General features: G+C 36.1%; 1 protein-coding gene across 1 annotated transcript in view; it reads right to left on the reverse strand.

Annotated features, from left to right (window-relative positions):
- The window catches only part of Nhe2 (Na[+]/H[+] hydrogen exchanger 2), a 1,770,486-nt gene that overhangs the window by 1,092,702 nt on the left and 651,101 nt on the right, over nucleotides 1-26,683 (reverse strand). Inside the window, exon 6 of the mRNA XM_089593690.1 lies at nucleotides 6,489-6,691. Within this exon, the coding sequence (XP_089449816.1) occupies nucleotides 6,489-6,691 (203 nt within the window). The remainder of the gene's footprint in view (nucleotides 1-6,488; nucleotides 6,692-26,683) is intronic.

Below are 26,683 nucleotides of genomic sequence, written 5' to 3' on the forward strand. Positions count from 1 at the left end.
TTGCTTTGACGCAAAAGTCTCTCGAATCTGCTTTTCAAAATTTTTTCTTCCTGACTTTAACAATCGATGCTTACGTTGAACAGCTTCTCTAGCTTTTTCAACTTGCCGAAGAACGTCTTTTTCCTCACGAAAAGTGTCCATGTTGATCGCTTGATGGTTTACAAGAGACTAATACGCACTTTATAAGCGTAAGTAATATTTATAGCAAAAGTATCAAATCCTCTCCTATATCTACCATCATCAACATCTTTTTCCTTGTCTATTACGATAAATCCATGTTTTCCAACACTTTAACAGTTTACACATAATTTTTTGAATTTATTGTACGTCATATCAGTATTGACATGCTCACTATAGATGTGCTTTAAACTCATGTCATCTTGTCAAAATATTACTAAAAGGTTTAAATTATCTCTGACTAAGTGCTTTGGAACTTGAGCATAGGATTAGCATAGATAGAAGCAGTCAACGCTTTTGTGACGTCCCATGCAGAAAAAGGCTTTTACATTATCTTGTTTTTCACAGGCGATCTCGTCAAATATCATTATGGAGTTGGGTAGTGCCTTATCCGGAGATTTGACTGATTCATGATCGCTGTATGAAAAATACTTTACACCATCTATGGGCTACAACAGTTGTTCTAAAAACTTATACTTTGGCTGACTCAGCAATTTTAATTATAGATAAACATTCTCAAATCTCAATCCGTTGGGGTGAGTTATTAAAGCCAGCAAACTGTTTGTTTTTCTACAGTTCAACTGACCACAAAGAACAGCTCTTATCGTATTGGGTAGTAAATCACCATGACGTTGGATTTTCTTATATTGTTTAACGATTCTGTCGAAATTTACGACAGGAAGTTTCATATTCTGATCTACGAAGCTCATGTTTACTGTGTGCTGACTCAACTGAGACTGAAACATGTTACCGTAAATGGTTTGCCTTTATATTTGGAAACTCATCTGTCATTGTATTTCCTAATCTTGCCTATTAGGTTGTTGAAATTTATGACAGGAAGTTAAATATTCTGTTTCCCAGAGCTCGTAATGACTGCATGCTGAAATATAAAATTATAAATAGTGCTCTACATATATTTTCGAGTTCATTCATCATTTAACACTTGGAAAGTAATGATCATTCATCATCGCAAAGGCTGTGGAATTATAACCACACTTACCAATAAACTGCCTATTGAGCTACACGTACCAAGATATCGATATTGTAAACAAGGCACTAAACTAGCCAAGAGATTAGCTCGTGAAGATCTGGGTATTAATCCATTGGATCAAGCGTGCAAGCAACACTATATAGCCTATTCTCAGGATCAAAAAAATGTAACAGCAAGCAACACCGCTGACGAAACTCTCGCTGAAAAGGCGTGGCAAAGATTCGAAGCCACAGACGCTAGTTTAGGGAAAGAAGCTGGTGCTTTGACTATAACCAGTGCCATGAAATTGAAATCTAAACTCGGCATGGGAGCATTCCCTAGTACGAATTCTAGTTAAGTGAGTAAGAACAAAATGAAGCCGAAGAAAATTACTTTTAAAAGCTTGATACGAAGTGCTTCAAAGTCCATGATTCCTAATCATAGTGCTTGAAAAACTATAAGTTCGGCGTCAAAGGAAGCGCAGGATACTGTGAAAAAAGCTGGTGGTAGGAAAAATATTGTAATATCACGAGTATTGCTTATCCCACAGAAAACTGGGGGATTCCTCCCTACCTTATTCCTGCATTTGCTGGCCTAAGTGCTATAGGCACTTTCACTAATGGTGTAACTGGAGTTGTCAAGGCTATTAATGATACTAAAGTTGCTCAAAAACAGCTAAAGGAGAGTGAGAGGCATAATAAAGAAATGGAAGCACTCTTACTTGGAAAGGGGCTGTTTTTAAAACCACATAAGAACGGCTTAGGTCTAAATTTAAGGCTTGGAAAAGGCGTAAAAGATGGAAAAAAAAAAATTTCTACGTAAAACTGCCTTACCGAGCTCTCAGAGACTATGACCTCATCAAGTATGCAAAAATTTTTAAAATACCGTATTTTCGTGGAGTTCTCATGAGAAATGCTTTGCCAGCCAATGGCCCACATTTTTCCGCATCAGAAATAGTCAATCTTGATGATAAGGATGGTCCTGGTACTTATGGGGTTGCCTATATTTATATATTTATAAAACGCTTTCCAGTTGGGATACTGTTGATGGAATTAATGCTAATGATATTGATACTGATACTGATAGTGACTCTGAAACTGATACTAATGTTGGTGTCAAAAACGATGACTGTGTGTAGGCAAAAAAAAAAAAAAGAGTAAAGTAAGCATAAAATTTAAGATCAAAAAATTAAAGTACATCTTGCCGTGTGGTAGTACAAAGAAATTAGCGCCGTCTTATAAGCTGATGAGAATTTGCGTATTGCTTTAGTTATCCTGTGACGATAGATCAGGCAACATCAACAACATGGGTCCGATCTTTAGCAAACCAAAATATGAGAGCTTCAGTAAGGAGGTGGAGGAGGAAGATAAAAGTAGCTGAAAACGTCAAATAGAAAAGCACGTTGAGGCATCTCAACCAAAAGTGAAGGGAAATAATAATTCCGATAATATTCGCTCTTATCTAAATCAAGATGTATATGATATATTGCAAAAAAATCAATAACCTTGAAATTCTTGTGTATTTTTTTTTTGAAGCTACCAAAAATATATGTGTATTAAATTTAAAGTTTTGTTGTTATTGAAACCCATTTACATACAATCCTAAAAATCTTTAACTTAAATTCATAAGCTGGCTGAATTCTTTGGCAAAATACTGCGTCAAGTAAGCCAACGTTGGTCGCAGCTAAACGGGATACGTAATCCACTACATCCACTGATAAGAAATACACATTTATCCTTGATCATCTTTTTTTTGCGATGTACGTTCGGCTTGTCATCTACACCTTTCGGACCCATCCTAATGACGTCGGGGCTCGATTCACGGTCAAATAGGAAGGAAGCCGTTAGTACCCTCCGACGTCACAGCATCCGGAAGAGGCCCCTTTCTCTGACGTTACCGCCCGAGTAGTCTGCACCACCCACTGCCCCTACTACCTCTCCTATACCACCCTCGCCTCTCCTCCTACCACCCAATCAGCCTCTCCTCCCACCGCCCGGTCAGCTTCTTCCCCCACCACCACCTCAGGGGGGAAGCTGGGGGGATGCCAGAACCACCATGGTTTACCTACTGAGGAGTGATATCTGTAGGTGAAAAATGCACTACAAAATAGTTTCTGCCATACATTTAATTCGTGCAAGTTGGTAGAGAGGAGCGCTGACACTACTTGGTACTTTAACATGCAATACTTACTTAACTTAACATTTTTTTACTATGACAATAAATATAAGTCTTATTGACAATTAAATGTGACTTTACAAGGTACGCAAACAACATTGATACACTTTCATTCGTATCAATAAGTGTACATAAATAGGGTCCCCCATTGGAACAAAAACTTTTTTTTTGATAAAACATGTACTTGAAATTAAAAATTAAAACTTACTTGAATTTTTTATTTAAAAAATTTTTCAGGAATTAGTACAAATAAGAAAGTTATCTTTTTCAGACGCAGATCAACCACAACTTCCTACTTCTTAGATAGATGCTCTACCATCAAGCTATCAGGGAGCCATGCATTTACTCGTTGTATAGGTTTGGATAAAATCTATATGTGTGTGAATTAAAAAATGATACGGGTTTTAATATTATTCGTGCACCCCGTAAAAACTCTCAAAACTCTTAATTTATTAATAATCATATGGAGAATTTTTCAACATAATTATTATTATTGTTACGATACAGATATCTCAAATAATGGTCACATGTATTTAAAAAAAATAATGAAGAATGCAAACTGTATATAATTGAACAGTTGTGATTAAATTTACAACATTGTTACCGTAGAATCTTTTAAAATAACCCAATTTTGAAAGTTAAAAGTTTATTGTTAAATCTACACTTATGTTGTCGGTTGATTCAGCAAACATGGTAGAACTTATATTTCTAAAAATGCCTATTGCTATAAGCTCTACATCTGCATAGGTTAAGCACTGCTATAGTATATTGACAAACAAGATCCATCCCACCGAGCACTTCGATATGAATCTTGATCAAGATGGTCAGTGTACAGAATGAAATATACTCTGAGAAAAGTGGTGTTTGAAGATTTTTATAACTGTACACGAAATAATTACACCAATAAAAATTACTGTGTGTAGTATAGTACAAATCTTCATAGTATAATCTTTACCATAGATCACAGTAAGATTTATAATTGTTATTCTAAAATGTCTTATATTCTAAAATAGAAATGACTATGTGACAGTAAAATTTTGAATTAAAATGCATTTCTACGCAGTACAGTAAGAATAGATATGTTTGAAAGTAATTTTATACATTGTTTATAGATATATACGCCTACTGAGTTTTGATTGAGTTTTAAATTTAGGGTTATAGTAACGGAATCATAACAACTAACATAGGTATATATATGAGGATTAAAAATTTATATGTGTAAACAAACAATTTTACATCGCCTTACTATCCATTCTTAATACCATGATCTACGAGAAACTCTTCGATTTTAATTTTATTTTAGGTATTATATACAGTACACACTCTGACATGTACTCTATAAATACTACTGCGGACATATCGCACTGTGGTTAAACGGTTGTGGCACCTGGTTTGAATGTTAAAAGACGGAAGTTCAATTCTTGGTCAGTGCAGGTCTGTTTTCCAAATGCAATATTTTCAAAACGCACTAATATCTATAATGCTAAGAAAAAAATATCCATATACATAAAAACTATGCCTCCTAATCTTGTATAGGTAATACATATATATATATATATATATATATATATATGTGTGTGTGTTGTTGGAAATGAGAGCGACCGACAGTAGGCCCGGCTTTTGTGTACACTGTTTACACTTGTAGTCTCTGTCGGCTCAACGCTCTGTGCGTGTGCACTTGGTCGACTTGGCGCGCTGCAGGTGTGTGTGTGCGTATTCACGCGGCAAGCTTTGTATACTGTAAGCGCCAGATTATACTCAGCTCTCGTCAAAGAAAGACTCTCTTAAGTTACGTTGCCAAACTCTAGCATTCAAAGGTGCATACATCACCTTAAATACTAGTGTAAATCTTCTGATTAACTCTCCCTATACAGTGGACAAAACTCAGTTGTTCAGTGCAGTGCACTTAGTGCTTTGTTCAAGTTGCTCATTGCATAATTTGCAGACTAGCTCAAATAGTTAGTCTCATCGAACTACCAGTGATTATTACAGCAAGACTCAGTAAAACTCTTGTGTATTTTCACAGACAGTGATTGTGCATTTTTTACAGACAGTGGTTTATAGTTATTTAATATTTCAATAAGTTATACTTTATCAGTGCTTTCAGTTGCACATTTTTTTCGAGTAACTTTCAAAATCACTTGCGAGCTCAAGGCCAGTGCGTGTTTTAATATCGTGTTATTCAACTTGACTCTTTTCTTTCTACATTCTTCACCTTTATATATTTCAATAGTTCGTTGCTTTAAGAATATAGACAGTATTTATTTTCTCCGGTAAAAATTTAACCTTTACAATTTTTGTGTATATTAACTGTGTTTTCTTGGCCTGTGAGTGACATTAAAAGTTGTTATTTTTATGCTGTTTAATTTTATTGTGTTTTATTGTGTTTTTTCAATCACCCTATCCGAGCCTAGTGTGTGCTAACGCATACGCCTCGTACATATGTATATATATTCCCTGCACAAAACAAAAAAAATATTTATGTCTCTTTTCTTACTTTTATATAATCGATTTCTGTGCAAAGTAAAAATATTTAAGTTATACGTACTTTTTCCAACACTACTTTTTTTCAGTGTGTATATTCTTAAGGTGCTGTAGTTTTGCCGATCAAATTTACAATAATAGTACAGCTTATTCAATTATTAAATATAACTATTTTTCGTTGTATACTTCGATACTTTCTTGAAAGAAAGATAAGAAAATGAACTTTATTAACTTTATAATAAAAACAACGTATAGCATTATACATGAATGATCGAAATTTTAGACGTGATTGTTTCATGGGTTCAAAAAATTATTTTAATGTCTTAAAACTTTCGAAAGTGAGATAACTTTTCAAGTAAAAACTATTATAATGTTAGCATAACTTATTTAATTTGATGTTAAAATAAAGAAATTCTTAACATATATTCTACACCCAAACTCACCAATAATTTTATTCAATAATAATACATAATTATATGATACTTTTAAAAACTCAAAAAAAAGCTGCCACATGGCAAAGCTGTTGGCTCGTTAACTATAGCAAGCTGATATTTGGCAGTTATTAGAGGTTTTTAATACAGGCTTAACGTTAAAAGAGTATAATATATCAAATAAAAGTCCATGACAACATTGACAATTTTTTCTACGAAAATAAGTTATAAATTATTGCAAAAAGTAATACCTGAAAAAAGACGGTGAAATATATAACTGTGATGGTTGTTGTTACAAACATAGGTTGCAAAGGAATGTGTTCATCATCTATGAGAAGTACAAGAGCAAATGCTACAGCACCACGCAAGCCACCGTACGACATCACAAACTTTTCAACCTTATTAAGTTTGTGTAAACGAAATTGATTTGCTAATGCAGATAAAACAGTGACACCTGTGCAATAAAAGAACTTGATAAAGCGTGTTATATAATTTTTTTGTCCTTTAGATCAAGCTCTAATGTAAGAAAAATAAATCGTTACGCATAACTAAGGAACAAAACAATAATTTTTAGCAAGTCTTTACATTTGTTATGTCTAGAAGTAAGGAGTTATACATTATTTACTTATGGTATATTAATATTGTATAAATTGTAATTTTATTATTTACTGCTCTTAAAAGAATATAAAATTAGGCAAATAGTTAATGACACATATTTAAAGAATATTTTGGCCCACCTTCTTCTTAAAAACTTTTTTCTTAATAAAAGTCATGTAACCACTGAAACAAGTATCATAGGAATACCTTTAAGTACAAATTGTTATTAGATTAACCTTATATGGTTTAAAAATAATACATTAAAAAAATTAATGAAATGAAAATATCCACTGTCATGTTATATGCGATAAATAAATAAATTTACACAAGCAGGGATCAATTTTTATTTAAAGACTCAGTGCACTTCTTATAAGTAGTTAGCAAAAAGTAACAATGATAATAAACACAAGCTTAAAATACATAGCTCTGTTAGTATTGGTAATTTACCAGCTACTAGAACCCACGCCTTTTCTTTTAAGTAATTAACCTGATTTCTTAATAGTAGTTCTCTTTGTCTTTTTTATTAAGTTGTGCTTTTTTAAAAAAAATTTTTTTTCTTAATGTTAGTCTCTATTAAAAGTCCATCTCTTAATGGTTTTAACATGATAGTAATAAAATTTTTGCAAAAAGTCAACTAGTTACTAATAATTAGAAAAACAGTAAATAACATTTCTTATGACATTAGATGAAAAGTGATTTGTTTCGAAATTCATAAAGTAACCTCTTATGTGCAACTTTTAGAGAGAATCAACCTACGTTTAAAGATCAATAGTTTTAGAGCCTGTTTTGATACTGACAGCACTACTAACAAATTCTGACAACAAAAAAGATTTTTTTAGTGAGTACATTCAGTTGATTTTTATGTAAACAACTGAACAGTTGCCTTACCAAAGTAGTTTTTATTAAGTTGAGACAATACTACAATGCAATTTTTTAGAATTCTTACAATATCATGCAACTGATTGTTTCACTAACTGTAACATAGAATGATAGTGTGGCTATATTTAACCAACTTAGTTCGTTAATAAATATTTTGGCTATTTTCTAAGCTTATGCCAGTTTTTTTTAAGTGTTTTAAAAAGATTATATTCATTCATTTGTTATTCATGACATAGTACATTTATCAAAGCTCTGTAAATATTTAAAAAAAAGAATCATTAAGTATACGTATTGTGACGTAGCTAAGGCTATCACGTTAATATGTAGTCACTATGTTACATTTTTGAGCAAGTCATCAGTGGCTAACGAGTTCTATAATAATGTATATATTTGCTAAACATATCCATTTTTGACACATTATTAAATGTGTGTTCTCGGTGCCACGGGCTACGAGCCAAGAAAAGGGAGAAGGGCCAAAGGCAATGAGAAAAGTGAAATGTGTGTGAAGTATGAACAAGTAAGTGTATGTAGGTAAGAGGAAAGGGAGATAGATAAGCTTACGACGCATCGGGAACGAACCAAAGGACAATTCGTCACGTCGAGGACTTGGCTTTGAAGACCTCCAACGATTTACCGGTTCTTAGGAGCTTTGGAGATTGTGAGATGCAAAGAGAGGAGCGTGCACATCTATGCAGACTTACTGCATAGCGCAAAGTATGGTACAAGGCATCAGAGAGAGCAGAGCATAGAGACCAGAGTCAAGAGTTACAGGGAAGATGACAGGTGATAGAGAGAATAGCAGAGAGAGAGAGAGAGAGCCAGAGGAGGGTGGTATTCAGTGAGATGAGAGGACAGTTAACGCTAAAAGAATCACGGGAAGCCAGTGGTGTGACTGAGCCACAGCCAAGACTAGGACGAGCCCTAGATAGCGCAGCATGATCGTAAGGACATTACAAAATTCCTGGGCATAGAAAACTAGAGTCAGGTACGGGGATAGAGGTATCCAGATGATCCGAGCAAACAAGTGAAAAGTACTCGTACATATGGTAATAGGATGAAAGTTAGAGACATATAAGTGTGTGCAAGATTTTTTGAGTTAGTAACGTGATTGAGGAAGATGACTGTTACGAGGTGTGCATGACATGGTGCATTTGGGTATATGCGTGTGTATGTGAGGCAGGTGTGGGCCTTCAACAGCCAAGCCAAGGAGAAGTTTGACAGTAAGGACGACTAGAACACATATATTGAGTGGCATACTGACTTTTAAGGCACCGTATTAATGCTTATATTTATAGTGAAGAGAAAGAAAAAGTATTTAAGAGTGTGTAGAGGGTAAATAAATAGCGTAAGACCATTGCGAAATTGATGTCAGTGATTATGTTTATTCATAATAAGTGCCCCTATTTTTCCCTTTTTACTTTCTGTTCAGGATAGCTTGGCGTTCTGTAACCGAACACCTGTGGCAGACCGTCGGGAGGAGAGGAATCCAGTGGTCGGGACTCGGCAAGTGACGTACGTAAAAGAATTTTGTGACAGGATCCAGACGGCTGTTTATCGGCTGAACAGTCCTTGTCACAAATAACATTTTTTAAGTGGAGAAGTATATCACAGAATAAGAAAGGGCTCCCCATGGCCTAAAAGCTTTTCAGCGTTTGAGTGAAAGTGTAAGTGAATTAAGAGTATCGGCTGGATCTGGAAAATGAATAAAAAGTCACTCATTTATTTTTTTTATATATACAAGAATAAAAACAATTTTAGTATATGCATGTACACACACCATTAAAAATGTTTTGGAATTTTTACTTTCAATGTGTATTGGGAGAGACCATCGGTGGCAAGTGTGGGTAATCAGCGATACACAAACAATGTATCTTCGTTAGGTAGGGTCGTTTAGCATTTTGGTAATTTTCCGGCGTCTTGGCATGGGTAAGAAAATGGCTTTACATGAAGAAACAGGACAGGCGCTTGTTAACACGCGGGAGTTATGTGCATTAAGACGCAGTAAACCGATAATGCTGTTAGAGGTGGTCGTAAGGGAACTTACTTTGAGAAAATGTAGTAATGAGGGAGATGAAGCCATTGTTAGAGACAGTCTTTTACGAGTTCTAATGTTGGAGGTTGACCAAAGCAATAGGTTAATACCCCAATACAAGGAAAACGTGCCAGTGGACGAGGATAAGGGACAATCGGAACACAGTACCTCAAGGACGATGCATTTAAGCATCGTGGACGAGCTAATAGCCAGAGCATTGTCGTGTAGAGATCGGTCGGAATCAGAGAGAACCGAGAGCATCATGTCGTCGTCAGGGCCAGGGGTTACGAGTTTGACGAGTAGGATGTCCGTACCAGTAAAGTGAAGAAAGGAGGGTGAACACGTGAGTGCGAACAGGTCAAAGATAGAGAATGAGTGGAGTCAATCAGGGGAGACTAACACTAACCTCTATATGCCATTGACTGTAGGGTAACAACCGTGACGACGATGACGTACACAACGACGTACACAACTCCAATCACCACGTCAACGGTAGGGGGAGAGATCAGGCCAACATCAGAGAAGGAACAGACGCGATCGATTTTAATCAATCCTAACCTTCAAAGATTTCTGATGGTGGGTCTTCAAAGTGAGCAAACCCTGAGTGCAACCAGTAATACTCTTGGAGGATATTTTCCTGCCCCCCAGAATTTATCCCAGGAGATGTTATGTAGCTCACGAAAAATCCTCTAAGACCAATCAGGAGAATACAACAATTTCAAGGACTCTTCAGGGACAATGATAAGCCCATCAGGCAGGTTCAGGAGATATTTAGGATTTGACAAGAACTGATAAGGGAGCCAAAGGAAAAAATCAGGCAACCTTAATAGATAATTGGGAACTCCTTAAATAAAATATGGAAACTCCGAAAATCAACATAATCACTCAACAGTCAATCTTGAAGGAATTGGCACGAATTTTCGTTCTGCCAAATAAAACTAATCAGAGTGAGTATGTCACCCCTGAATAGGAGGGAAATGTAATCAATCCGCATACGGCAGGGAATGGATACGACGGTGGAAGGAGGGCCAGTGGACAGAGCTGACTAGCAGAAAAAGAGTAAAGGCCAAGGGGCACGAGGGTTAGAAGAGAGTTAGGGGAGAAATGTAGAGAACAAGAATTGAGGAGAGGTTTTTCATTTAAGTAAGGTTATGTTAGGACAAACCAAAGTTAGAGAGTGTAAGAAGTCAGCGAGCGAGGAGTCAGGTACTGAGAAAACTCATTTACCGCTCACCCGGAAATGTAGGAAATCTGGCCAAAGACGTTGATCCAGATGACTTGATAGATGATTGGCGTGGGCTGAGAAAGCGACCCTTAATATAAGACCAGCAGGTGTAGCCGAAGAGTAACAAGGGGCTAAGCTTACGGAACCCATAATTGAAGATTAACTCTGGTGGTATTTCCCACCATTGTGGGAAATGGTCACTTGGGCTATAGAAAGACGAAATCTTGGTGAGAATCACATTTTTACCAGAGGAGACGAGTAGGCTTCCCCAAGAAGAGACATGATAATAAGCACAGAGTAAGAGGCAACGAGCAACAAACGGAAGATCAGAGACAGCGCAGACCAAGCTGTACCAGGAGGCTTAGGGCGCGCAAAGTAGCCCCTTCGAAAGCTACTCGGAAGATGGCTCTGTCCCAGGCCGTCAAACTTCTGAAAGGTTGGGAAATGAAGTTTGTGGAAGAAGATAGGGGGAAAAACACAGAAGAGTTTTTGAAGCAGTTGGAGGACTGTCGGGGTAGTACAGAATTTAACGACGAAAAGCTCTTGAGTGCGATACCGTGCGTTTTGTCCAAGGTAATGAGCCGATGAATCTGGTTTATCAACGGAGTGTTAAGAAACTGGGATGAGTTTTAAGTGTCGTTTAGGAGACAATACATTGAAGAGTCTGATAAAGAGGACCTTTGGGATGACTTGTGTCAGTGCAGGCAAGCTAAGACTGAGAGAATCAGGGTGTATCTGTCAAAATTCAAATGCATCAAGCAAGAATACGGGCAAGAAAGAAAAAAAAACGGTAAGAAAGGAAATAAGCAGGGTAACGGAATAGCGAAAGTAAAGAGAAGACAAGAAACAAGAATAGGAATGGGTCTCCGGTCTTTCACCTACCTTCGGAGTTAGTCGCAAGCTTTGCATAAGCTCCAAACCCGTCACAGTGAGCCCAGTATTGGTAAACTACACCTTGGAATGATCAGGCAACCGTAAAATACCCAACTGAAATCAAGGAAGGGGATCTGCCGGTTATTCCAACTTCTAACGGGACCCAACAGGGTGTGATCCCTAAACGGTCAGCTCAGATGAATCTTGAGGAGAAAGTGGATTTGATAACACCTGGCATACTTGCCAGGATGTTAGTCATCATTCCACCTAAAGCCCGGAGGTCCGTTGTTGTGCATGTGGAGGCAAAGGACACCTGGCGCAAAATTGCCAGTTGCCCTCCCCCCCCCGTGCATTCCAAACCTAAGCTGACAGTCAAGTATCAGGTTTGCCGGATCCAAGGAGTGATCTTCTTGTCCTGTCCCAGATGTGAGTTCTGGCGAAAGATGACCGGAAATAGGGCGTGTGGAGGCCAAAAAAAACGAGTTAACTTCTGCAACCTCCGCATTTAAACTGAGGCTAGAGTAAGAGGAAAATAGAGTCGAGACACGATCGAGAAGAGAGGTTGAGAAAAAGTTAAGAGATTCAATAGCATCAAGGGAAAGTGAAGATCAGAGAACGAATAGCGAGATTAAGTAAGTCCTTGGAGTAGATAGCTAATTGGTTTTGGTCCCGAGGAATACTCTCCAGAAGCCACAAAGTAAGCATAAGGATAAATGTTTAGGGGCACCATTAGAGGATAAGCGAGAGCAAGGGGCGAACAACGTTGAAGACGTAGCCAAGTTCTCTTAAAATAACCTCATGGGCTACAGGAGAAGAGGGTGAGTCAAGCATTGAAGTTAAACGAAGCCGTAATAAAAGAGAAACCGACAAGAAAATACTAGAAGATGAGTGAGGGGGAGAGGTGTGATCTCTGGATAGAGATAGTGATATTGGGAACAATAGGGAAACGTTGGTCACGTGGAGAGATGACGATCCTATATGGCAGTAATAGAAAAAAGAGTGGAAGTGGAAAACCAACGAGAAAAACGAATCAGTTTAGTACACCAAAGAAGTGTCAGGTCCAGACAAAAACTTTGACATTCAAACGGATGATTTTGAGTGGGAACGATACTCCAAATCTGATAAGGATTGTTATAATAAAGAAGTCCTTGATCCAAACTTCGAAACACTTCGAAAACGTCAGGACAACAACAGATTGGTAAATCAAGCGACAAAAAAAAGGAGAAAGACTCTTAACTTCTAAATATGAGGGTAACTGAAAGTTGAATGACATTAAGGACCTTTAAAATTCCTCTGGCACGTCTTTTGGAGATAAAGATGACGTTAGAGACGCGTAAGTGTGTGCCAGATTTTTCGAGGTAGTAACGCACGCGAGGCTGGTGACCGTTACGAGGTGTGCATGACATGGTGCGTCGGGGTATATACGTGTGTATATAAGGTAGGTGCAGCTTTATGCATGACAGCTGATATGTGCATGACAGCTGAGCCAAGTAGAAGTTTGACAGCGAGGATGACCAGAACACATATATCGAGTGGCTTACTGACCCTAAAGGTATAGTATTTATGCTCATATTTATAGCAAAGAGAGAAAAAAAGAGTGTAATATTTAAGAGTGTGTAGAGGGCGAGTAAATAGCGTTAGCGCACTGTGAAATTAATATCAGTGATTGTAATTATTTGTTATTAGTGCCCCCATTTTTTTCTTTCTGATTTCCATTTAGAAGTGTTTGGCGTACTGGAACCAGACACCTGTGGGAGACCTCCTGGAGGAGAGGAATCCAGTGGTAGGGATTCGGCAAGTGACGTACGTGAGAGTTGTGTGACAGGATTCGGGCAGCTGTTTGTTGGCTAAAAAGTCCTTATCACACTATGAGCGCACTTATAATCGTGTTTTTTATAGTTATCTCAATCATCCTTACTGCTTATTTTCACTATACCTGTATGGATTTATAGAGTTTCAAGGCTATATGCAAAAGAACCCTCAGCGCTAACTTATGGCTGGATGGTGAGTCCGCGTGATTACGAGAATATACGGAGAAGCATGGTTTGCCTTAAGTCAATAATTTTTTTTTTATTAATAACAGGATTCTTCGTATGGGACCAATCATCTAAATTACAAGCCCTATTTTGTCACCTTTACGATGACATTTATTTCAGCATGAGATTTTGCTTTAATAAGTTGTAAAAAAAACATATGTATGTGTCTGTACTACTCAGTGTTCTCTATTTTTCTCACACAATTTTCTGACACATGCAATGTAGCGTACACGTACAACAAAGGAACATATGTCTCTGTTACAACTTATTACAGCAAAATCTGATGCTGAAAAAACATGGTTTTAATGTTAAGAAGTTAGGGATTTTAATTTACATGATTGCGCAACTAGAGAGAATCTTGATATTAATAAAAAAAACATTTGACTTGAGGCAAACTATGCTTCTCCATGTATTCTTGTTACCATGCGGAATCACTATCCAGCCACAAGTTGTTGCTGGTGTCTTTGTGCATAGAACCTATAAATTAAAGGCTCTATTACCACTATTACGAGTACCAGACGACCCTTAGTTTATTGATACGAGGCTACCCCAATAGGATTTCTTTAGATCTTAATCTATCACCCAGATTCTTATTCTAACCATTGAAATGAGCACAAGTCTTAAAATATACTTTAAGAATTTATTACTTTACATTTAAGTAATCATAGGTTTTTTAAAATATTACGTAATAAGTTTAAGTCTGTATTAGTATATTTTTTAAATAAAATTTTGTTGCCCTCATCTTAATTAAAATTCTGGTCATCAAAACAATAGAAAGCTACTTTACTGGCTGTGCTATCAAAGAACTTGTATAATAGAATTCTTGAAAAAGCATGGTTATTTTTAAAATACTGCTTCTTACGCGAAGAAAATCAAGGTAGTAGTCAAACAGTTTCAGAACAAATCTAAATAGTTTTAGACTCCAAATTGTGTCAGCTAACAGCCCAAAAAAAATGGTGGCCTAAAATGGTCTTTTATCGTCTAGTAAGAAACTGGAAAGTCAGAAAAACAAGCTATACAAGTGGAAAAGATGCACAATTACAAGACAAATAAATTAGCTCTAGTGGAATAAAATCAGTCGAGCCATTTCTCGCAATTTGCAAGAAAGTTTTGGACACACTTTGGACCATTTTTTTTTAAATCTAAAACTCACGTTCTTTTTAATATGAAAACTTAAAAATTTAATGTAAAGTAGATCTTGTATCCCTTTTCACCAAATTTCAGGAAGATCAGTTGTAAACTTTTTTCAAACCACTGCAGAAGCCAAAAATGGTTCCTCCACAAAAAAGTTGGACGTGGTGGGTTATTCAACATGTTGCCGTTTTTTAAACAGCATTGTACTTATTTACAGTTACTTGACAACCTACCAACACCTCGTTTGGTTTGACATTTTGGAGGAACGTGAAAAATTGATGTCAAAAATTGGCTGTTTTCCGTTGATGTGGCGGCACTACAAGCTACCACCATGCACCATAGGCCATACCCCCTCTCCACATTATAGCTTGGAGGCTTGCGAGCGGCTTGCCGCGTTACTGTATCTACGAAAAATAGACTCTTTTTCACATTCAATTTTCACGTTCTTCTAAAATGCTAAACGAAATGACGTTCTGCAAGGTTGTAGAGTAATTGCAGACGAGTACAATGCGGTTTGAAAAATAGCAATATGTTAAAAAACTTATTACGTTCAACTCTTTTGTAGAGGGACTATTTTTTGCTCCTTGCAGCGGTATGCAAAAAGTTTACAACTGATCTTCCTAAAACTTGGTGGTAAGGAACACAAGGTCTACTTTATGTTTGATTTTTAAGTTTTAGTTTTATTAAAAGGAACGTTAGTTATAGATTTTTCAAAAAACTATCCAAAGCGATACTTTTTTGCAAATTGTGAAAAAACGGCTGGTTTGAATTTATCCCACTGGAGCTCATTTTCTTTGTCTTGAAATCATGCATCCTTTTCCCTTGTATAACTTTTTTGTTTGATTCTCCAGTCTTTTACTAGACGCCAAAAACCATTTTTGGCCACTGTTACTATTTGTTTTGGGCCATTAGCTAACACAATTTAGAGTCTTAAAATATTTAAATTTGTTCTGAAACAGCTCAACTACCACTTAGATTTTTTTCACGTTAGAAGCAATTTTTTAAATTAATAACCTAATTCTATCCCACTGAACTTGAACGTATCTATTCTCTGGGAGCATAAGGTTAAATAAAAGGGCTGGTGCCACTAGTTATTTAAAATGTGTCTTATTGGTTGTGGAGGTGAATTTTTCAACGACGGCTATTTGGAATATTTTCTCTTATACGATTTCATATTGTCTTTGGGAGCAACATATGGGCAGTGCTAGTCATGCTCCTGGCTTATACTAATCTATACTAATGCAGATATATAAAAAAAAGTTGCAATGCTAGCATCGAAGCGCACTGTCTTATCGGCCTACTGTGGCAAGCTTCTTGATCTTTATATAGCGCTGTTGGCTTAAATATAAATTGTTGAAGATGACTCTTGTAGCAACAAACTGAATTATGAAGATGTAACAAAAAATAAATGGAGAGTAACTAAAAAATTGCCTTAAGATAATTGAAAGTTAACTTTTAAATGCCGTTGAAATAACTTAAACATGATTTCCTTACATGTTATACCCATAAAGTGGTTGAAGTAGATTGTTAGTATTTCTTATAACTGTAATAAAGTAGCACGCTTAATAAGAGCCTTAAATTAATAATCCTAACTGTCAGGTACAACCATTAAATTTTTCCTCTTTAAAACAAAACTAGTCCCGCAAAATGTGAATAATTTCTTGAGTTTTGTAATTAATCAATTAATGCTTGATAGTGTATGTATGTTTATATACTTTCAGAAATTATCTTCAGAACCAAGTATATCATCATTTTATGTATCCATTGTAACTGTGAAGGTACGCCGCCAATGCTTCAGTGCAGAAACATTTTTGAAAGCTTAAGAAAGTTTTGCACATAATTAATGTGCATTCATTTTAGCTATATATTTTTCTCTAATCCTTCGATGTAAATAATATTAACATTCTCTGGGAAAAATTGGATGACAAAAATATCTTTAGAGTGAGATAAGTTTTTTACATGCCAGGGTATTCCATGAAAGTTCCTTTCACATAAGGTATTGACCAAACGTTCTTTATACTAAAGTTTTAATCATTTTCAGGGAGCATTACAATAAGCAAACTATTAGTTAAGTATTTTTTCTCAGAGGTTAAATTAACAACTCTTTAGAAATAAATACCCTTTAAGGATCTTTAATAGACCTTAACATTGACGGTGTAGTCCACGTTAAAAGAGGTCTAATCTCTTGACTAACTCGTTGCCAACATAACTGTGTAGCTTAAGCGAGCTACTTGTAATACCCCTCTTTTCCCAACCATTTCTCCTTTGTTCTCCTACTCTACCACTTCTCAACATAAAGTAGTAGTAAAAGAGAGAGGACATTCAGTCATTGCTTAGAATCATAGATTATAATACGTCCATCCTTGGTAGTACCAAGCAACTGACTGAACTCCTTATTTTCTACTTATTCCCTCTTTGTTACCTCTATTTACAATCTTCAGTATACTAATCTTATTCAGAAGGTAAGTCACAGCTTTGTTAAGGCTGCGTCTATCATGTTCCTGCTAACTCAGTGAGAAGTGGGGATGAGTTGAAAGAAAAAAGAGTCAAAAGAAAACTTAGAGAGACTCAGCCTGTACTAAAAGCTCAACAAAATCAGAGCTATTTGCATCGTCTAACGATTACTATTACACTTTGTCTTTTTATGTAGTAAGGAAAAAGCCATAGCTACAGAAAACGTTCCATGTATTTTTGATGAATAACATCTGGAGCACAGTATTTAAAATATGGTTGATAGATTTTCTATTAAAATTATTTATCCTTATGTTGAGAGAATTTGATGGACATATGCAGGTTTTCTTACCACCACTAACTTCTCTTTTAACATTTTTCTTATAATACTTCGTTTCATTCGTAAATACTATGAACATAAAGTTTTTAAGTACACTGCAGATTTTCTACAAAAAGCCTTGAAGCAGCTTGCTAAAGCTGATAATGAGGATCTACAAAGATGGTTGCAGTTGACCAATCAAACTTTCGTAGCATTAGAAAAGTCTAGATACTAGTAAGAAGAAAGGTAATAACTTTTTAGTAGTGCCATGTTATATCACATTGATGAAAAAAATCATAAAAATTTGTTTAACGTTAGAAGTTTCATAATAATAAATATTATAAAGATAAATCCAAAGATTAGAGTAGTCGAAAACTAAGAAACGAAAATGTAAAAATGAAAAAACTGTTTAGATGAGTTGCAAGTAAATTGACAAAACTCAAAGAAAAGTATTTGATATGTGATAGTTGCTTGGATTTTTTCTGTTATAAAAATAATCTCAAGGTTTAAGCAAGCGATTGTGCAAACGTAAGCAAGTGCCAGATTATGTTTTAAATTAAAGGAAACAAGACGTTCAAGTTCAAAACTTTTATCCTACTGAGTAAGTCCCTTACGTCATCTATGCAGACTTTGAGTGTTATCTTAAGCCAGTAAAAAATGACGTACGTGCAGCTCAGAAACATTAACCCTTTTACATTAAATGCAACTTTGATAACAGAAGATCGGTAAACAAAACCTTACGAAGAAGAGATAATGATACAGAGACTCCATCAGAGTTGTTTACTCAAGAAGTTAAAGCTATCCCATAAAATGTGCAACAGTTATCTAAGAACTTAAGTTCTACGGTCTAGACTTCAGCAGCAGTGATGCGATATACCCAAGACTTATCTTGGGTGCTCTCGGCTAGCAGCACAAGCACAGAAGAGCCATGCTTTTACTTGCTTATCAGACAGTCAGAAGTAGGTTATGTAGCCTAGCTTTCAGGGCAAGCTATTTTGTTAATGCATAATTCTTAGCTGGGTTCTCTTTGTTTTCTGCCCATGGAACTTTTTTTTTGTATTACTATTAATATAGTAAATTAGAGATATAATTAACTGTATAAAGAGAATACTATAGTAAGGGTATATGTTTTTCTCACTACCTTGCAGTGAGTGATAGGGTCCATTTTCTAACAAGAACGGATTAAGAAATAAATTAATTAATCAGAAAGAAGCAATTTAATTTTGATATGAACTAAGAATATGCTTAAAGCAATTAGTAACTATATTAATTCTTATAAATAAGCGATTAGTTTTTCTAAATAAACTAATGGTACGAAAAAATTGAAAGCGTTAAATAAACTTAGTTTTATCAAAAAAAATAAAGTCAGTCTATACGTAATTCTTTCTTTTGGTAGTATTCCAAGTAACCCTATTCCACTAATAATGATGTCTGAATCAATATCTTAAAACAATACATTCAAGAACAACGAGAACAGAAAAATACTACTTTATAGTAGAGTTATAAAGTTATAAATGACCTTGAAGTTATCATTGATTCATAAATTTTAAAAATAATAGCATTTAAATATTAAATAAATAATTTTAGTTCAAAAATAAGTCACTTCATTACGAAGCAGTCTCTTTGAAGCAACGATAAACATTATTCTAATATGCAACATGTATTTTATACGAAGACTTATAATAAATGATTTAATGAAACATCTTTTAAGTTTACTTATTGAAATCATAACGAAAGAAACTCTAATTTTTAAGTAATACTATAAGGAGTCACAAATATACCATAATGGCTGATTCAAATTTTTTACAGTACACTTGTAATATAGGAGTAAATGAACGATAAAATAGCAAGGAAAAAGTACCTCCGTTTTTTAGTATTTTTGTTAGAAAACTGTTGATATTTCTTATTTCTTGTCTTAGTAACCAAATACAAAGGAAAACGGTCAAGGACAGGAATAAAAAGGTATTGTATTACTAGGCATGCATTAGAACTTTAGCTAGTCTATTTAACTATCGACAGATACAAGAAGTAAGAGTCAAAAGTAGCGTATTAATTATGAAAAGTGGGTGGAGCTTCAGTTAGAGGCTAGGTAGGGGCTTCAATTTTCTATACAGTGTGGTGAGAGAAAGAGAAAGAGAGAAAATATGGTTTTTCTTTGTTTGCGCTACTCACCAAGAGTATTCAATAGAAGTCTTGGGTGTGTAGCATCACTGGCCAGCAAAAGAAAATTAATTAAGATTAGCTAAAGCTTCGCACATTTGTAGTATTTCATTTTGAGAAGTCGACAAATAGTATGAGATTACTAACATTCGAATAAAAAATTTAGAAACGCTGTACATAAATAGTGCAACATCAACTACCGAAAATTTAGAATTGTACTGTTTATATTTCACTACCTAATAGGCTTTGACTCACAGTTTACTATCAAAGAGTTGGTAACATCCAAAGATATCAAGAAAACAGTCCACCGTATTTACAAAAAAAAGGTATATTTGGATAATTAATCACATTTAGGGCTGTAAAATTGTTTTCCGATTTATGTATATGTTTTGCACAATGCCCTTCTTTTTTCTAAAACTGACATCATATTAGAATGAGTGTAAAATTACTAGCAGTAGATTATAAAATTTATATAGTAAAAACAAAACAAATGACTTAATAAAAAATGGTGTATTCTCTGATGACTATGTTAATTATTTTGTTAGTTTTTAATGAAAAGAAAAAAACAAATAAAGTGCTACCATTCACAGCTAAATTCCATAGAAAATTAAAGAGCACTAAAACAAACAATATAGACTACAAGCATGCGCAGAACGTTTAAAGTAAATCTAAAATTCAAATTTCAAAAGAGTACTCTTGTCTCTATTTTAAGATTCACGTTTTAATACCAGTAGACATCTTTGAGGGCTTGCTGAACTCGTATACTATACTTACACTCAGTCTAGCAGATGATGCCATGCTTTAGCTTACTTGCGATGCGTTAGAGCTGCTCACTGACATAAAAATGGTTTTATTAATGAAGAAAGAAATTATAGGAGGTATTAGTCAATGCAGCAACTACAACATTAAAGCCAGCAATGAATACAAGGGTAAGCATTACTGTCCCAAGAAAAAGAAAAGATATCTTATCAACGAATGAAGCTAATGATGACTTGATAGTAATGTATCAGAAAAAAATTTGCTCAAAGCTACACATCGTCCGTACAGATGATAAACGGCAGTTGCTCCTTGATAGCACAGATACGCTACGATTAAGCTCTGTATCACACTTGATAGTAAAGATATTTAGCTAGCCAATATACTTTTTAGTCAAGGTTAAGAAGTAGAAGAAAAAAAAGAAATGGTATGGAAAAAGAAATTGTAAGAGGAAAAAATAACAGAGGTAGAAGAGCTGCAGAAGAAATTACATCGTCCAGCACAGCTCATTCTGTCGCTTGACAAGCTGGAGTGTCTTTTTCTTCCTAGGAGTATACACCTCCAACAAAAAAAAAACAAAAGCTTCATTCTTTAAGATAAATTACTATTTTCTTACAAATCATATGCTGTGAAAGTATCCTTCTATTCATTTTTCTCTTTCTGTAAAATAAACTTGTTTTCATTAAACTGTATTGTCTGCAATAACTACCTTCTACCAATGAGGTTGTGACAGTCAAAAGAATAGTGGAAATACGTGGTGACTAAAACTAAAAAATTCAATGCGTTTGATGCATGTTACATAACACTATCGATAATAAATTCCAGATCTTGACTCCAGATCATGTTTCTAAAATTGTCGAAGCAAATGCTACTTTGTATAATGTGATAAGAGAAAAAGTTTTTAAAAATGCATTTTTTATTATGTATCGTAGTGATAATAAGTTACAACTTTTAAATTTGTAAGGAAATAAAAAAGAAAGTTCAAGAATGTTAAAATGCATTAAAGGTTGAAAACAACTGAAAAGGGCACTGGATTGGCCCTTGATTACCTTTTCTTTCCTAAATGTCTTGCTTATTAATCTAACTGTTGGATGATTCATTTAATTCTTACTACTTAAAATCAGCCATATGACAAAGTTTTTTATAATTCTTTTTGCCAGATGCATGAGTGGTTATTTATGTTTTTAGCGCTTTTATTCGTAAAAGCTGCCAGAAACTAACTTATCTTTGTTATCTTTTATCTTACTAATGTATGGTTTTTTACTAACAAAGATTTGCTAAAATAAGGTAGCCTTGCACTTTAGTTCAGTAGGATCTACTAGGTGGCATCAAAGTAAAATTAAGCCCGCAAATCGCTACCCACAATCAAAGATAGAGAAGAGTAGTTATAAGATGCCCCATGGAGTTGTCAATTATTGTAGTTGTTTATGAGCAGTACACTAAGATCAGAATTGTTTGTCGTGCAGCTGGGCATCACAGCTAGCGATGAGCCATGGCAAGTAGGCTTCTGCCATGGGCAAGTGAAATAAATCGGTTTTGATCCCAGATCTCCAATATAATTGAAGGCCACGAAAAATAGGCGTTCAGGACGTCGAAGTCTCCGAGAATAACATCAGGAGAAACGTTCAGCCACATCCGAATCTGCTCTAACACTTCAGAGTTTTGTAACTGTTTAACCATCTAGCCTGGAGCCATCAAAGAATTTTCTACTTTAACTGCAGGCCAGAGAAGACAGCCCTGAAAAGTATGGGCAGCTACAATGGCCTCCTTTTTAGTAGTTGTCTCAATGGCATATCTATAGAGAAGGTATTCTCCAGGCCCACTTTCTCGACTAGCGATGAGCCGTTCGTAATCCAGCGAACGACCTGAAGACGAGATATTCTTTGGTCAGTTCCCTACTTAACCATCAATCTCATCGGTTCTTTCAAGGGCCATCTAAGTTAAAACTACCTTGCCAACAAATACATTTTTCATACCGTTTCCAGAAACTGTTTGTCGACTGAATGACTATGTAAAGCCAGCCACTATTAAACTAAGTCAGTCATTCACTGTCAGACGTCATAAAAAAAGTTGTTTGTCGCAAGGCTGGGAACTGCAGTTACTAATGATCCTATATAACCCTCTCCACTCTAAGTATTTGACGAGAAACCACTAATTCTCTTTAAGATCTTTGATGGGAGAACCGAACAGCTATGAACTTGGGCCAACGGGATAGTTTCCAACGAGCAAGCATTACGAACCAATCTTTCCACCTTAGATCACCAAAACAACTGAATCTGCAAAAAAGGAAGTTGCTTTAGACACCGCTGTGTTTAATGTTATACTAGAAGACGTTGAAAAAGTGCCTTACAAGAAGCTTTAAAGCTTCAAACGTTGTAGTTTTTCTCCTGATTAGTGTGGTACTTCAATAACAGGCTAGAGAAGGCTCACTGGTCTTTTTCAGGGTCATCAGACTTTGAACTGCCTTACAAAAAAATACATATTACAACCTAATAAAGTAGAAAAAAAGCCTTCAGGACTGAAAAAAGTCTTGACTACGCCAAAAGTTGCAAGAAGTGCAGCAACTCTTACAGGAGTTTCTTAAATCTTCTTGATTTTTAAATGGGTAGAATATGTATTTGTATTTTTGTGGCAAAAAAAAATAGAAATAAATCTCAAGGACTTTGTTGCTGTGGTAAAAAAGTTGTGAGATAAGAGGAAAAATTTCTTTTTATTTACATATTTTTTGTGAGCTTGAAATTCTTACAGCTTGAAAGAATAGCTCTATTTATAGATTGTATGGGAAAAGCTGCCAAAGAACGGCCTCTTAAGGCCAACGGATATTTTGTGGCATAAAGAGTGCACGGTACTTTTCAGTATTATCATATTTTTTCACTTTTTTCAGGTTTTTACTGAGCTAAATAAACTGTAGGGTTTCTGAACACGTTTGTTACTAACAAGAAGATTTTTGTTCTAAGAAGTGTCAGAAGTAGATGTAAAATTTTTAACTGAAAACATTTTACATTACATGTCAACACAATACGATGTTCCATTAAGTGAGTCTCGGGCAAAGCCAAAACGGGGGACCGATAGTTATATAATAAAAAACTCAATTAATTTTGATAATTTAATAAGACATGAATATTTTAGTAGACAAATCTGGCTTGTAGCTTTTTTTAAAAGTATTTTAAGCTTTTCTTACTCATACTTTATTATTAATTTAATATTTTGGCCTTTTTGTCGTTTAATTATTAACCGCAAAGACTTAACTTTCTATAAGCTTTGTTTTTTAAAGTGCGGTTCAATAAATTACGTAAAGATGATTGGAGATAACGGTATGTCTCATAAAAAAGTAATTTAATATTGTCGTATGAGATCTTAAAAAACTTTCAATTTAAAATTTTTTATCCCCATTATATGCAGATTTCTTCGTACTTACCTGTCTTTTAGAACTTCACTGCAGCTGTTACATCTTCACTTGTTTCACTATTTACAAAAACAGCTAATATAAACTTGAAAAATAAATACATTACAGTAACCATTTACCTATGACTTTTGTTTTCACAAGCATGAGAAATCATCTAAAAAAAGTTTGACTGCCATGTTTTGTCCTAACCTTGGGTGTTACGCCTTTATCAGGGATAGTTACGACAAGCTAGGCTAACGCTGTTGAGTCAAGATTTGAATGTGTAGCGGGCCAAACTCGCTCCATAAAGGTGGGTGCTCTAGAGAGCTTTTCTTGCTTAAAATGGTGTGCTCTACCATTGCATTTACAGGATAAGTGATTGCTACGACCACAACTCATGTTTTATGCTCTGGCTAGCCGAAACTGCCTCAGGGGATACCCAGTTATTGCAGTTGGGCCGTAGGTAGGCTCAACGATCCTTGTCTGTAATCGGCTCAGGTATATTGGCTGCGGCATTGTGGCGTGAACGTGGGGGTCGGCGGTGGTGTGTTAATGGACCTTAGGTCTGATCCTGTGGCAGAAAAAAGTAATGTGGCATTGGCTTAGCTAGAGACAGGCATGTCTGAGCCTTCCAGATAAGCCAGCCTTAGGGCGTCTGTAAAGCAGGGGTGTAGGCTTCCGTTGACTTCAATGGTTAAATTCTAGTTGTCGATTTGTTGAGCCACCCCATGTGATCCTGAGTAAGGTAGAACTAACGGTTCTCTTATTACGTCGACAAGCTTAAAGACAAGCATGCACGTCTGCAAATCATGGAAGATGAAAGGATTGGGTGAGGTGGCGTTCTTGAAAGCTTAGAGTGACTTGATGGCTTGCTGCAGCAGGTAAAAACCTTGGACAAAAGTCAGTGGATCAGTATTCAAGTGGCTGATGATCTTGAAAAACTCTCCAGTTGCTCAGAGCGTGTCTAGAATAGCATTTGGGCTAGGAGGATTTACAAGTACTGTTTGGAAAACGTGCGCAGACCTAGCAGGACCAGACACAAGGCGTTAGGCTAGGGCATGTCTTCGTTGCACATTAAGCCAGCTTTAAGCGTTCTCTGCACTCGCTCCACCATTCCGTTTCACTGTCAATGGTATGGTGTGGCTTAGATGTGGCTTATGGTGGTCAGTTTGTTGAGCACTGTGACTCGAACTGGGCACCCTGATCAAAGATGGTTGTTAGTAGTGTTCGGAAGTTCATGATCCAATCGTTGACTAGAGCCTTGGCGACAGTAGAGGCTTGTTGGTCCGAGATCAGGACTGCGGCAGACCATCTTCTGAATCAAACGATGATTTTCAAACAGTACTGCTATCTTGCTGTCAGAGGCAGTTAAAGGAGCTCTACATTAATGTGATCAAAATGACATTTAGGGATGTTAAAATCACCGAGAGCTGACCGGTTGTATGGATAAGCTTAGAATTTCAGCACAACTTACATTGTTGTGCCCAGAGCATTGTATCCTCAACGTCTTAAGCCACTAGAATTTTCGTGCTGTCAGGTGTGCCATGGCTCTGAAGCTGGGGTGATCAAGGTTCTAAAGTACCTTGCAAAAGGCAGGTAGAAGCGTACCACTCACGTGATGGTGTCTCAGCAGATGTGATAACCATCTATGGTAAGAGGCTAAAGATTAAGGTGAGGGTCCAAGAGGAGATGTTTAAGCTATTGGTCTTTAGCTTGGACCTTGAATATAACCTCAAAGTCAGTGACTGAAGGTAGAGCTACATTGTGTTTACGTATGAAAAGGCATCGGTTGCCACCTAGTCTTTACCTTTGGAATGGAAGAGGGTAACCTAGTGTTGCAGAATGCAGTCTAAGTGCTGGACCTGCCTGGGTGAAGCCTTGTTTAAAGATTATCGGGAGGCGGAGACAAGTGGCTTATGGTCTATAAAAACCATTGGGTATCATGTTAAGATCCACTCAGAAGCCTTGACAACTTCGTAGAACCCAAGAAGCTTCTTATCATATGCGGTGCAATGTTGCTAAGCCTTGAAGAGCTTTCTAGAGAAGAAACCAAGTAGCTCCCAGACGCCTTTTGGGTGCTACTGATCTGAGGCTGCTCCTATCTCCGTTTCCGAGGCATCGGTTTTTGAGGCAAGGACAGGGTCCAGTTTGAGAAAAGTCGTTGTGACTCTCTCGGCCAAGGTTTGCTCGCAAAGCTGAAGAGCTGCATTAGTTTCTGGAGTCTAATACAGCAGAGTCTTGTTCTTTTCTAGAAAAAGGTTCTTTAGAAGATTGTAAAAAGGTGCTAGCACGTTGGCTACTTCTAGGATTAAGTGGCTATAAAATTTCAGTATTCTCAGGAAAAAGCGAAGCCTAAATAAGTCGTTTGGCTTCAGGAACATCTCTACAGCCATGATTTTGTCCAGAGGGCTGGACGCCATTTGCTGAGACGACTATTTCTACATAATACACTTCGTGTTGACCAAAGACGCTCTTTAATGGGTTAATTAGAAGATTCTTCTGTCGCAGGATGCCAAAGAGTTAGCGCAAGTTCTTCAGGTGTCGCTCGTGGCTCTTTGAAACAACTTGAATAACGTCCAAATATGGCATGGTAATCAAT

The sequence above is a fragment of the Copidosoma floridanum genome, unplaced genomic scaffold, assembly GCF_036245765.1.
Source record: "Copidosoma floridanum isolate Cflo_tuat_1 unplaced genomic scaffold, Cflo_Japanese_pri ptg000020l, whole genome shotgun sequence".
NCBI lineage: Eukaryota > Metazoa > Arthropoda > Insecta > Hymenoptera > Encyrtidae > Copidosoma > Copidosoma floridanum.